This window comes from Pantherophis guttatus, chromosome 2, assembly GCF_059756535.1.
Source record: "Pantherophis guttatus breed Tessera chromosome 2, ASM5975653v1, whole genome shotgun sequence".
Taxonomy (NCBI): Eukaryota; Metazoa; Chordata; class Lepidosauria; order Squamata; family Colubridae; genus Pantherophis; species Pantherophis guttatus.
Genome location: NC_142064.1, coordinates 291,292,972 through 291,307,494, shown reverse-complemented (window position 1 = coordinate 291,307,494; position 14,523 = coordinate 291,292,972). Strand labels below are relative to the sequence as shown.

The 14,523-nt window shown below is 55.3% G+C and overlaps 1 protein-coding gene and 1 pseudogene across 1 annotated transcript; both read left to right on the top strand.

Moving 5' to 3' along the window:
* Nucleotides 1-4,074: 4,074 nt before the first annotated feature.
* LOC148116149 (uncharacterized) lies at nt 4,075-5,500 on the top strand. Its single transcript, XM_087888284.1, has 2 exons — nt 4,075-5,083; nt 5,454-5,500. Exons 1-2 carry the CDS (start codon nt 4,075-4,077, stop codon nt 5,498-5,500), a joined length of 1,056 nt encoding a protein of 351 aa, XP_087744410.1.
* A 290-nt stretch (nt 5,501-5,790) lies between these two features.
* On the top strand, nt 5,791-13,384 carry LOC148116148 (uncharacterized; annotated as a pseudogene).
* The last annotated feature ends 1,139 nt before the right edge of the window (nt 13,385-14,523 follow it).

Sequence of the window (14,523 nt, the reverse complement as noted above, 5' to 3'; positions counted from 1 at the left end):
TTCCAATGGTATAGAGTCTCCTGCTCGATGGTATAAATGGTGTAGGCCCGAGCAGAAGGTTGGACTAGATGACCTCCAAGGAATCCATCTGAAGCCGTTCCTGATGTAGAAGAAATATGCCACGGAGGGGAAGACCTGCTCTGTGGGAAAAAGAGGGAGGGAGTTCAATGGGGCAGCCCTAAGTGGAAGACCCCTCCCTTCTCCCCATCACCTCTAGATGCCCCTAGACAGCCCTCCAACTGAGCTTTGCCCTCTCCAGAGGTCATCCAGACTGACTCTGCAGGACTCCAGTGGCCTCAATCACCGAGGCAGAATTTCCCCCTCCCCTTCCTCATCTGGGGTCTTGGGGCCACCACGGGAAAAATAGGTCGGAGTGTGATTGTAGGAATTGTCTGAAATTTCCTGAGAAGATTTGGGCTCCTGTCAGGAATGCCTCCCCTTGCAAGACAGTGTGCAAGAACCTGGAGAAGGGACAACACCAAATGTACCAATGGCGGGGGGGGGGAATTAGACCGGACCTCCTTAAGAAAAAAAGAAAGTCTTGTGTTGATTCATTGTTTACGGGAACTGAAACAGCCGTTTCTAAGACAGACAATCAAACTAAGGTGGTTGGTTGTTTCCCAGGAGCAACTATCAAAGACGTGACTGAGGGGCTTACAGAAATAATGAAGCCCACAGAGTATTGTCCCTTTTTCCTCTTTCATGCTGGGAGGAATGAAAAAGTCCCTGGAAACGATGCCAAGAGACTCGGAGCAGGTGGGCAAGGGGGCCAAAGAGTTGGGGGCACAGGGGGATTTCTCTTCCACTCTCCCAATAAAGGGAACCATCCAAGGAGGGAAGGCAGCACCTTGGAAGTCAAGCCTGGCTTAGGGGATGGTTCTCTTGAGGGAAATTGGGATTCTTGGACCATGGTCCACAACACCCACATGGGGGGCTTCTGGCAGGGGATGAGCTGCCCCTCACAAGAACCCAGAAGGTCGGCTTTGGACACCAACCGGCTCGCCTCATCCGAAGGGCTTGAAAGTGAGACCGAAGTGAGAGGGAGACAAAGTTTTAGAAGCAAATTCCAAGCTCAAATCTCAGGGGAATCAACCGAATGGAAAGAAAGGAGGGAAACTCGGAGACAGAGCAGGAGATGTAGAAAGCAAATATGGGGTCAGTCAAAAAGGGACTCAGATGCCTCTGCACGGATGTTCATAGTACGAGGAATAAATGGGGTGAATGTGGAACCCAAAGGCAGGTGTGACATTGTTGCAATCACCAAAACTTCATGGGATGAAACCCAAAATTGGGAGGTGCAACGAAAGAGATTTAATGCGGAGGAATCAGGCAGCAGCTGTCCAAAGGAAGTGGGAGACACGGACACAAACTTGTAGTTTTATGTAAATAAATGTATTTCACATCTACATTCACAGCAGACAAGAGAGTCGGGAATGCCGGGAGATTGTGAGGTAAATCTCAAACAGCATTCTGAGCCCATGGAAGAAAAAGGCGGGAAAAAGGGAAACTCCCCCTTTCCACCCACAGCAACCAATCAGAGCGCAGATCACCTCATATAGGAGCCTGCACGCACTCAGCCACAATGGGGTGTTCGGGACCAATGTGCATTTTCCTCTTCCAGCTATCAACATTTAATATCTTCCCATTTAAAGGGCTCCAAAGAAACAGACCCAATAAAAGAAGAGGTGGAGTTGCACTATGTATATAAAAAATAAACAAACTGATTTAGAAAAGCAACAGAAGAAAGAAAAACCTCCTTCAATGCATTTGGGTTGACGTAAATGTGGGAGAAAAGAGGGATGGGGGAATATTCGGAGCCTCCCAACCAACCAGAGGAAAGAGATGGAACTTTCTGTTACTTAGCCGAGGCCCGGAGGAAGCTCCCCGCAAGAGTCATGGGGGGCTTGGACTCCCTTAACCTCACCTGGGAGGCAGGTTCTGCGCCTGGTGGAAGAGGAAAGAGGCTCCTGGGAAACCCAGCAGACCAGAGGCCGCCTTGAAAGCAGCCCCCCCTCCTTTCCCCCCATACGGGGCCTTTGCCACCAGGGGAGGGGAGACCCTGGACGGGGCCTTCTCCAACCCCCAGGGAGCCTTTGAGGCCGCCCCTCCCCCTCCCCCTCCTCCTGGCCCCTCCGATCCTCTCTCTGGGAGGCTCCGGTCAGCAGAGAAGCCTTTAAGGTTCATCAGAGAGGACCCAGGAGAGAACTAGGGAGACTGAGGCCGGCAGAAGCCATGGAGGCTCTACGAGGAGATTCCTTCAAGGGCAGAAATTGGAAGGTATTTAAAGAGGCTGCAACGAATGGACAAGACACTGATGTGAACGAATAAGCTTCTACTGTCTCTTCACAAATAAAAATATTTTAAAAAGAAGAAATGTTAGGCAAAGAGTCACTTTTTTCAGTGCCATTGTAACTTTGAAAAGTCACTAAATGAACCGTCATTAGTCAAGGACTCCTTCCTTCAATGGGCTTTAACTGAGGGAGAAAAGGACCAGAGAGCTATAATGAGGTTGTGGGGAGGGGCCCCTTCAGCCGCCTCCAATGGGGCAGAGGACCTTGTGGCTGCCCGACCTGCAGACTCAGCCATGGGGCGGAGGAGGAGGAGGAGGAGGAGAGTCCCTGAGCTGCCCTGAGGGAGAATGGAGGCTTGTTGCCTGCTGGATCCTGGCCGGGTCCTCAGTTCCGCTTCGGAGGAGCCCAGAGCTTCAGGCTGGGGAAGCGAAGCCCAAATTCCTCTGCAGCTCTTGGGGGCTGGAGAAGGAAGGGCTGCTCTGTGTGTGTGTGTGTGTGTGTGTGTGTGTGTGTTTATGTGATGTCTGGGAGAACTCAAGAGAGAATCAAAGTCTTGTGGGGGAGGGGAAAGTTCTGCTTTGATCAGGAGAGCGATGGGATCCCACCAGAGTCTCTCTGGATCTGGGGCCAATTTTGGGTGACTGGCTGTGTCCAAACACACAATCGTGGGGCAGGTTCGGACTCTGCCGCCTCCTTCAGCCTCAGGAGGGGACCCAGTTCTGGCCTGCTGAGGCTGGTGCTGCCCCTCCCCCCATCCCAGGAGAGGATCCAGGCCACCTCAGGATAGGCGCCCTGTGGGATGTCTGCCTGCTGCAGCTGGGAGGGGGTGGGGGCTCTGATCTGGCATCACCAACCATTAGCTGGCATTTGATCCTCAGCCCTCAACAGCTGGCAGCTGCCCAGCCTCCGATGCCCTCACCCAGCTGAGAGAGATGGGCCTGGTGAGCCTGAGGATGGGAGACCACCAGGAAGCCTCTGGGCTGCTGTATAGGCTGAAACTCCTCCAAGACAAGGAGGGAGAAGCTTCAGGCCCTCCTCGAACTCGGCTCCCTCAAAAGATTCACTTCCCATTCCTCTTTCAGCCTTGCCTGATCTACCCGGAACTCTCCTCCCCCTCCCCCCTTTCTCAGTTCCTGCCGTTTGGAAGACCTCGTGGGAACCCAATTCCCCTTGTCCAGAGAGAGGGGAAAAGGTTAAAATGAGTGGGGGTCTCACCTTCCTTGGTCCTTGCCCCCACCTCTAAATACAGTAGCCTGTTAGCCTATCCCACCTTCCTGAGGCTCAGGGTGCAAGTGAGGAAATTGGGGGTCTCCCAGCCCCTCTTTATGCTCCTCCCCTGGGAGCCATCCCCCCTTTCCTGCCGGCCTCAGGTGCACGAGGAAGCTAGACCCCCAGTCCTGCGTCAGGAGGGAGGAATGCGGCGAAGAGGGGGTTGAGGGGTTTTTTAAAATTGTCATTTGCCAATCTTTTAAGGGGTTTGGGGAGGGGGGAGGGTTGTTTGGCAAAGGATAGGGAGGGTGATTTGCTGGGGAGGGGACCAGGCCCGGCACAGGGTCGCGTTAGGGGAGGTGCGGAGCGGGGATCGGAGGGGGTTGGTGTTGGTAGGGAAGAGGGCGATGTCATCAGGACCGTGGGTGGGAGGTGCAGGTATGGTGGGAGCAGGGGGCCATATCATGTTGTGGGGGCACGCACCCGCTGTCTCCAAGCAGTGACGTGCTCCGGCTCCTAATCCTCTTCTCGTTCCCTGGGTTGTCCGGAGTCTCAGAGCCTGGGTCTTAGGCTGATGCTGTGCAATGCCAGGTCTGTGTTTAATAAAGCCCCCCTCATTTGTGAGCTTATTCAGGAGGGGGGAGCGGACCTGGCGGGTATTACAGAGACCTGGTTGGGCCTGGAGGGGGGGGTCCCCCTCGTAGAAATGTGCCCACCGGGTTTCCGCGCATTTCATCAGCCGAGGGCCCAGGGTAGGGGTGGGGGGGGGGTGGCGGTTATTGTAAAGGAAGGTCTTGATCCTAGGGAGGCCACTGTACCTCAGATAGCCGGTTGTGAGTCTCTCCTTGTGAAGTGGGGCCATGGGAGGCAGATGGGCCTGCTGGTTGCGTACCTGGCTCCTTGCTACGTGGCAGCGACCCTGCCCGAGCTCCTCAATGTTATAGCCAGGGTGGCGGTTGATACCCCCAGGCTTTTAGTCATGGGGGATTTCAACCTGCCATCCATCGGTGAAGCATCTGAGGTGGCTCAGGAGTTCATGGCTTCCATGACGGCCATGGACCTGACCCAGTTAATTCAGGGCCCCACTCACACAGGAGGAAACACGCTGGACCTGGTTTTCGTCTCTGGTCAGTGGTTGAATGGCTTAGATACAGGGGATATAGTTATTGAACCCTTGTCATGGTCAGACCATTCTCTCCTCAGACTTGACATCCTGACCGCTACGGCCCACCGCAGTGAAGCGGAACCGATCAGGTGGTTCCGCCCCAGGCGCCTGATGGATCCTGATAGGTTCCGAATGGAGCTTGGGCCATTTCCTGAGACTCTGGCTCGCGACTCGACGGAAGACCTGGTGGCCACCTGGGATAGGGCGGCCGCTGGTGCTTTAGATCGGGTCGTGCCTTTGCGGCCTCTGACCCGGCGCCGAATCTGCCCAGCTCCTTGGTTCTCCGAGGAGCTGAGGGGGACGAAACGCCGGAAAAGATGCCTAGAGAGTAGTTGGAGGGCCAGTCGCTCCGAATCTGACCGTACACTAGTTAGGTCTCACATTAAGACCTACTTAGTGGCGATAAATGCGGCGAAGTGTATTTACTTTTCCGCTCTTATTGCGTCGGCAGAAAATCGCCCAGCTGCCTTGTTTAGGGTGACCCACTCCCTTCTCCATCTGGGAGTGCGGGAAGACCCCTTGCAAGGTCGTGCTGAGGATTTTGTGCATTATCTGCACGATAAAGTCGCTCAAATTTGGGAAGGCTTGGACTCTGACTGGGTAGGTACAGGCGGGTTGTCCGAGATGTGTCTTGAGACTGTTATCTGGGATGAGTTTGACCCTGTGACTCCCAAGGACGTGGACAGGATGCTGGGGAGGTTGAACGCAACCACATGTTGCGCTTTCTACATATGCACTTTACCAGCTTTCTACATATATGCACTTTACCAGCGAGGGGATTTTACCAGCGAGGGGACTTTACCATCAGTCTTTACCTCCGGACAAAACGCCGTGAGAGGGCGATTTTTGGACCTGACCCCCGGACGCTGTCTATATGCATCGGTTCATTGCTGCCACCCCACCACAAGAGAGGGCTGTCCAGCTGACCTAACCACCATGAGAGGGTGGTTGGATCTATTTCCCCCTTGGAACTGTGGTCGTCCTGGCTTTGGATTATGTCCTCTGTTGTGAGGGGACAGGGGACTTGGTCCGGCAAATATGTCTCTGAGATCCCCCATTCCTTTGTCTTCTTCTCAGTCCTTTATATATACCCTCAGGATATGGTCGTGTTACCCATTATGATTAATGTACTCAGCAGCGGAGCTTCTTGGTCTGCAAGACTCCCCCCTCTCGCAGGGTTGGCCCTCCATTCTATCGAGGGCCTACCTCGATGACGGGCTCTGGAGTCCCGAGAGGTGGCATGCCGCAAAGAGGGGGTTGCGGGGTTTTTTAAAATTGTCCTTGTTTAAACTTTTAAGGGGTTCTGGGAGGAGGGAGGGGGGTGGGATTGGAATTAGGATTGTGGGTTTGGGGGATAACCCACTAGGGTGAGAGTCGGGTTTGGCCAGGACGTTCGGCGGGGGTGGTGGGGGATCCGGAGGGGGTCGAGCTGGTCCAGACTATGTTTTTACTATCGGTACTGTGTGTGGGAGGGGTAGATATGGCGGGAGCAGGGGGCCATATCATGTTAAGGGAGCACGCACCCACTGTCTTCAAGCGGTAGAGTGCTCCGGCCCCCAAGGCTCCTCCCGTTCCCCAGGTAGTACAGACCTTCAGGGCCCGGGCCTTCGCTTGATGTTGTGCAACGCCAGGTCTGTAGTAAATAAAGCCCCCCTCATTTGTGATCTTGTTTACGAGGGGGGAGCGGACCTGGCGGGTATTACGGAGACCTGGTTGGGCCCAGAGGGAGGGGTCCCTCTGGTAGAAATGTGCCCACCAGGTTTCCACGCATTCCATCAGCCAAGGTCACAGGGGAGGGGCGGGGGAGTAGCGGTTATTATTAGAGAAGGCCTTAGGCCGAGGGAGACCACTGTACCTCAGACAGCTGGTTGTGAGTCCCTCCTTGTGAAGTGGGGCCACGGGGTTCAGATGGGTTTGCTGATCACGTACCTGGCTCCCTGCCATGTGGCGGCAGCCCTGCCCGAGCTACTCAACGTTATTGCCGCGGTGGCGGTTGATACCCCCAGACTTATGGTCATGGGGGATTTCAACCTGCCATCCGTGGGTGAGGCGTCTGAGGTGGCTCGGGAGTTCATGGCTTCCATGACGGCCATGGACCTGACCCAACTAATTCATGGCTCTACGCACAGGGGGGGAAACACACTGGACTTGGTTTTTGTCTCTGGACAGTGGTTGAGTGATCTCGAGATAGGGGATATAGTCATCGAGCCCTTGTCATGGTCAGATCACTCGCTCCTTCGCCTTGACCTTCGAACCGCGGCACCCCACTGCAGGGAGGCGGAACCGGTAAGATGGTACCGCCCCAGGCGCCTGATGGAACCTGATAGGTTCCAGACGGAGCTTGGGCCAATCCCGGAGGTTCTGGCTCACGCCTCATCTGGGGACCTAGTGGCCGCCTGGGACAGGGCGGCTGCTGGAGCCCTGGATCGAGTCGTGCCTTTGCGGCCTCTGACCCGGCGCCGATCTCGCCTGGCTCTTTGGTTCACCGAGGAGCTGAGGGAGATGAAGCGCCGGAAAAGACGCCTAGAGAGCTGTTGGAAGGCTAGTCTTTCTGAATCTGACCGAACACTGGTAAGATCTCATATTAGGAGTTACCTAGTGGCGATAAAAGCAGCAAAATGTACTCATTTTACTGCTCTTATTGCGTCATCAGATAATCGCCCGGCCACCCTGTTTAGGGTGACCCGCTCCCTGCTCCACCAGGAAGCGCGGGAGGACCCCTTGGAGGGAAGAGCCGAGGATTTTGTTCAGTATCTGTATGACAAAATCACTCAGATTCGGGCAGGTCTGGACTCTGATGGGATAGATCCAGCGAGGGTAACGGAGACAGGTCTTGAGACTGTTATCTGGGATGAGTTTGATCCTGTGACCCCAGATGACCTGGACAGGATTCTGGGTAGATTGAACGCGACCACATGTTTGTTGGACCCGTGTCCCTCCTGCTTAGTGCTGGCTTCCCGGGAGGTGACGCGAGGCTGGCTCCAGGGGATTATAAATGCTTCGTTGGGTGAGGGTGTCTTTCCCGCCGCCTTGAAAGAGGCGGTGGTAAGGCCTCTCCTCAAGAAGTCTTCCCTGGACCCGGCAGTATTGGCTAATTATCGTCCAGTCTCCAACCTTTGCTTCGTTGTGAAGGTTGTTGAGAGTGTGGTTGCGCGACAGCTACCCCAGTACCTGGATGAAGCGTCGTATCTAGATCCGTTCCAGTCGGGCTTCAGGCCCGGGTACAGCACGGAAACGGCATTGGTCGCGTTGGTTGATGATCTCTGGAGGGCTCGGGACAGGGGCTGTTCCTCTGTCCTGGTCCTGTTAGACCTCTCAGCGGCTTTTGATACCATCGACCATGGTATCATGCTGCACCGGCTGGAAGGGGTGGGGGTGGGAGGCACCGTGTTACGGTGGTTCTCCTCCTTTCTCTCTGACCGGTCGCAGTCTGTGTTGACAGGGGGGCAGAGATCGACCCCGAGGCCCCTTATATGTGGGGTGCCGCAGGGATCGGTTCTCTCGCCCCTTCTGTTCAACATTTATGTAAAGCCGCTGGGCGAGATCATCCGTGGTTTCGGGGTGAAGTACCATCTGTATGCTGACGACACCCAGCTGTACATCTCCACCCCGGACCACCCCAACGATGCCCTTGAAGTGATGTCCCAGTGCCTGGAGGCCGTACGGATCTGGATGGGGAGAAATGGGCTCAGGCTCAACCCATCCAAGACCGAGTGGCTGTGGTTTCCGACGTCCCGATATAGTCAGCTGGCACCATTGCTGGCTATTGGGGCCGAATCATTGGCCCCCACGGAAAGGGCTCGTAACTTGGGCGTCCTCCTGGACTCACGGCTGTCTTTAGAAGAGCACTTGACGGCCGTGACCGGGAGGATTTTTCATCAGGTTCGCCTGATTCGCCAGTTGCGTCCCTTTCTAGATCGGGACTCGTTACGCACAGTCACTCATGCCCTTGTCACCTCTCGTCTGGACTATTGTAACGCTCTCTACATGGGGCTCCCCTTGAGGTGCACCCGGAGGCTCCAACTGGCGCAGAGTGCGGCCGCGCGGGTGGTTATGGGAGCAACATGGAGCTCCCATGTAACACCTCTCCTGCGCGAGCTACACTGGCTCCCGGTGGTCTTCCGGGTGCGCTTCAAGGTTCTGGTTACCACCTTTAAAGCGCTCCATGGCTTAGGACCTGGTTACTTACGGGACCGCCTACTACCATTAACAGCCTCCCACCGACCAGTACGCTCCCACAGAGAGGGGCTCCTCCAGGTGCCGTCGGCCAAACAATGTCGGCTGTCAGCCCCTAGGGGGAGAGCCTTCTCTGTGGGGGCACTGACGATCTGAAATGAGCTCCCCCCAGAGATACGGAGGATTCCGGATCTGCGCACCTTCCGCCGCGAGTTGAAGACGTTTTTATTTCATCAATCTGGCCTCGCCTAAATCTTCTCCCTTTTAAGTGTAAATTTTAAATTTTTAAATTCTTAATGTATTTTAAAAAATGGGTATCTTAAATTATGGGTACTAATTCAGCCAAATTTATTTAATTCATTTTATTTGATTTTAAATTTTGTATATGTATGTGTTTTATTTTATGGCTGTGCACCGCCCTGAGTCCTTCGGGAGTAGGGCGGTATAGAAATTCAATAAAATAAATAAATAAATAAAATATTGGACCCGTGTCCCTCCTGGTTGGTGCTGGCTACCCGGGAGGTTACATGAGGCTGGCTCCAGAGGATTATAAACGCTTCCTTGAGTGAGGGGTTCTTGCCTCCCACCTTGAAAGAGGCGGTGGTGAGGCCCCTCCTCAAGAAGCCTTCCCTAGACCCAGCTGTTTTGGCAAACTATCGTCCAGTTTCCAACCTTCGCTTCTTGGCGAAGGTTGTTGAGAGTGTGGTTGCACGACAGCTCCCGGAGTACCTGGATGAAACCGTCTATCTAGATCCGTTCCAGTCCGGCTTCAGGCCCGGGTACAGCATGGAAACGGCATTGGTCGTGTTGGTTGATGATCTCTGGAGGGCTCGGGACAGAGGTTGCTCCTCTGTTCTGGTCTTATTAGACTTCTCAGCGGCTTTTGATACCATCGACCATGGTATCATGCTGCGCCGGTTGGAAGGGTTGGGAGTGGGAGGCACTGTCTTACGGTGGTTCTCCTCCTATCTCTCTGACCGGTCGCAGTCTGTGTTGGCTGGAGGGCAGAGGTCAACCTCAAGGCACTTGGTTTGTGGGGTGCCACAAGGGTCAGTCCTCTCACCTCTCTGTCAGGTTTCGGTTCTGTCTTAAATAAGTTCCATTATCAAGCGCAGAGTCTCTAATAAATCACTTTTTATTAAGAACAGAAATAGCCGACATTCCTGATTCTAATTGCAGCCAAACTGGCCCCTCCTTCCAACCCCCTCCTCTTCCGCTCTCCAACCCCAATGTCCCATTGGCCATCATGCAGATCCATCTCTACCTCCCGGCACGTTCTTTTCACAGGAATGTAGCCCCCACCCTCGTCTCCCAGGAAACACTATCTGTACATACAAAACTAGGTAAAAGTTCATCTTGTTATGTCAGCGCTGGAAGAGAGCCTAATTTGGAACGCTGACACTCTCCTGTTCAACATTTATGTGAAGCCGCTGGGTGAGATCATCCGTGGTTTTGGGGTGCAGTGCCATCTGTATGCTGATGACACCCAGCTGTACATCTCCACCCCAGACCACCCCAACGATGCCCTTGAAGTGATGTCCTGGTGCCTGGAGGCCGTGCGGGTCTGGATGGGGAGGAACAGGCTCCGACTCAATCCCTCCAAGACTGAGTGGCTGTGGCTGCCGGCGTCCCGATATAGTCAGCTGGTGCCATTGCTGACTATTGGGGGCGGGACATTGGCCCCCACAGAGAGGGCGCGTAACTTGGGTGTCCTCCTGGATGCACGGCTGTCTTTAGAAGAGCATATGACGGCCGTGGCCAGGGGGGCTTTCTATCAGGTTCGCCTGATACGCCAGTTGCGCCCCTTTCTGGATCGGGACTCCTCATGCACGGTCACTCATGCCCTCGTCACTTCCCGCCTCTACTACTGCAATGCTCTCTACATGGGGCTCCCCTTGAGGAGCACTCGGAGGCTCCAACTGGTGCAGAATGCGGCCGCGCGGGTACTTATGGGGGCGACATGGCACTCCCACATGACACCTCTCCTGAGCGAGCTGCATTGGCTTCCAGTGGTCTTCCGAGTGCTCTTCAAGGTGTTGGTTCTCATCTTCAAAGCGCTCCATGGCTTAGGACCCGGTTACAGGTGATGCTGGAGACCCAGCCCCAACGGGGGGATGTCTATACTTGCAAGGTGGGGCATGCCAGCCTGGAGACCCCCATCACCATCCAGTGGGGTAAGCCCCTCCCCTCCCTCCCCTCCTGGTCTGTGGACCCCATCCTGCCCTGAGAAGGGGGAGAAACCCACCCCATGGGGAGAGCTGGAATGGAGCCTCCTGGGGGAAGGTGGGCCTGATCCTCCTGCTCAGGTGAGGCTCCTTCTCCTTCCCCAGAGCCCCGTTCCTCCAGCTCTGCCAGGAGCAAACTCTGGACGGGGATCATGGGGGCCGTGATAGGAGTGGCCTTCCTGGCTGTGGGGCTCTTCTCCTACCTGAAGAGCAAGAAAGGTGAGTCTGGGGGGGCTGGAGGAGAGGTTGTGGGGAGGGGACCCTCTAGGGGAGGCCTCTCCTCAAGCTCAGCAGGTGGCCAAGAGGGGCCCCTTGGGGAATATTTATGGGAACTTCTGTTCTTGGAGGGGCTATAAGTGAAGATCACACAACCTATGATGGGCTATCGATGGGGAGGGGGTCCCACTGAGTCCTCCAGCCCATGAAGGGTTCTGATTGGGTCTTTTTCTCCTTCCAGCAATTCCCATCCAACCTCCTGCAGGTGAGTTTCTCCTCTTCCCCCTCATTTCAACCCCTCCTAAAAATTATAGGTGGCTTTTAAAATTCCTTAATTGTTCCTTTTTTTAAAAAAAAACTTGCATGAACAATATTTCCTTGTTGTGGATAGAGCAGTTTTTTGGATTTTGGGCAGCTTTTCCTTACAGAGATCTGAAAAAGTATTGCAATTAAAAATAAAAAGCACACACAAAAGCTAAAATCTTGCCCAGAATTTTTCCATGTTTTGGGAAATTGCCAAAGGGAAGGGAAGGGAAGGGAAAAAGGGGGCCATTCCTTCCCATTCCTCCCTTGGGGAGGGAGCACCCCAGGTATAAATTCCCCCACACATTTTGTAAGCAACCCACCCATTCTGTTAGGGTCACTGTGGAGGGGGGTTCCCGAGGGTATTCAGGGGACAAATTCCACCCCTGTGGCTATTTTAGAAGGGGTGAATCCCGTGCTACTATGCACTGCGGTATTGAAGGCCACTTCAGCAAATCTGCCCAGCTAAATTGCTGATAATTATCAGAGCATCTCAGGTATTGTTCTGTCATTGCGTTCGCTCGTTCTCTACCTCCGTTCGTCCTCGGGTGGGAGGTGGAGCTGAGTCCTTGAGATGACCCTATCAACTTAATGAACTCCCTCCAAAACTTCGCCCTGAACTGCACCCCACCCTCCGGTCCGAGAGGATCCTTCTTGGCACCCCATGCAGACTCCTTTTGGTTCATTAGTTGGAACCTGGACAGGCTCTTCTTCCTGACCCCCCTTCTCCTTGTGAGAATTCCCACAATTTCTGGCCAATTGAGCCCAGGCTCCCCCCTTTGCTGCCACCCCCATCGTAGCCCCGTCTTCTTTCTTCATATGAAGCATCCCAGCCTTTTCCTCCCTGAAATGGGCGGATTCTCTCTCTATGTGTCCCTGCCTGTCAACCACCCCCCTGCAGTGTGGGTCTGCCTTGGGGGTGGGGGATGAATGGGAAGAAGAGTTTATTATTTACGGTAAAAGTGTCTCTTTATATTCTGATTTTCTTCCCCATCTCTTTTTCTACAGCACTCATGAATTAATCCTGCTCTCCGATGCAAAAGCATATTTTTTATTTAACAGCTGATGGCTCTTTGTCCTGTTTGCAACCTGTGAGAAATGGAGGCTGAAGGTGGCAGCTTGGGGGGAGGAGGAGAATGGCAGCCTGGACCTTCTCCTGCTGAGACACACACACACCCCAGCTTCCTTTCAGGGCCGCTCTTTCTTGTGAGGGAGGGGTGGAGACCATCTAGGCCAGGGGTCCTCAAACTACGGCCCGCGGACCAATGACACAATGTATCCAGCCCGCACAGTGGTGGGATTCAGCCCCGCCCCCTGCCCCACCACTCCCACCCACTCCTCGTATGGCTGGCTTTTCCTAGCTGACAGGTGCCCGGGGAAGAGGTGCCTCACCTGCTGTGGCTGTCAGAGGGTCCGGGGGACGGCCAGGGACTGCACGGTCCTTGAGTGGCAGCAGGGACTCCGCAGCTGGCCCTCCGAGAAACAGGCAAGGTGGCGGCAGCAGGCAGAGGGGCGGGGGCGGGTGAGGCACGTGATACGGATCACATGCCTGCTCCATCCCATGTGGTTGGGACAAGGCCCATGGTTGTCCGAGGCATCCAGCCCATTGGACGGCATTCCTCTCCCCTGCGCCTCTGTCTTTGGCTACTGCTCCCATTGTGGGGGAAGACAAGGTGAGGAGTGGGTGGGGGGGCTGCTGCCTACTGCCTCCCATCTCTTTTGCCCTGCAGTTGGAGATCACGTCACTGCTGGTCATCTCCTTGGTCCCCTCGCGGGTCTTGCCCTTGGCCTATGCATGAAGCATGTTCCCCTCACGCACCCAAGTGCAGCCGTGGGTGCACAAGAGGGGCGCTTTGCCAGCAGACCCTGCAGGAAATGGGGGGGGAGCCCGGCCTTTCTTCTCTGCTACCAGACAGAACATGTGGGGCCATCTGGGCTTCCCTGAAGCATCGGGGGGCGGGGGCGTGGTAAGAAGCAGCACTCACCCCAAGGCTGGAGGAACAGAGCCTTTGAGCCTTAGGCACCAGTTTGGGTGGCGCCTTGCCAACTCGCCTGCTCACACGGAAGGAGGCCCGGCTACTCCCGAGCCATGCCTTCCCGGAATTTGGCTGCCACCCTCCCTCTCCAGTGGCGGAGACGGCTGAACTCTTTCAGGAGTGGGCAGCTGAGCGACGGTGGGGGGGGAGCGAGAAGGCAGCAGCTGGTGCAGCGCCCACTCCCTAGCTCGCTCGCCTCTCACCAGTCCCACTTTGCCAACAGGTGCATGAGCTCGGAATGGGGATGCGGTGGGGTGTGGGGGGAGGGCTGCAAGGCTGAAGGCTGCCTTCAGTCCAGGGAAGGGACCGCAGGAGGAGCTGTGTCACTCGGGCAGCGTCCCGAAAGCACTGTGGAGCTGCTGCCTCGCAGGACAGGGCGGGGCGCTGCTCTCTCTGCTGAACAGCCCCAGTGAAAGAGGCACATCATTGGGGGTCTCTACTCCTGGCAGCTCCTGGGTGGCAACTCCACCGCCACTCAGCAGACCTGTGCAGCCTGAAGGAGGCGAAGAGGCCAGTTAGAAAGGCTGTTCCTCTCGAAAAACCACCAAGGCTGTCAGCAGCTTGGCCAGGTCCATTAGGCTGCGGCCACGAGTGGGGAAAGCTCGATCCCCATTGGTGCTATGGCTGCCCAAGTCCAGCCGGGATTGCGTTCCTCCACCCCCCCACACACACACCCCCATCTCTGCTGAGCCTGGGCAGCCAAGACTCGGATGGGGATCTGGCTTCCCCACTTGCGGTGGCCGCAGCCTAATGGACCTGTGCAAGCGGCTGACGTTTCTTTCCTGAGAGAGAGATGGGAGGGAGAGAGCGAATGGGATGGAATGGAGCAAGGTTTGTCTTCCCCACCCCCATTTGCTCTTCTAGGAGGGAGAGAGAAGGAGAGGGAGAGAGAGAGAGATGGA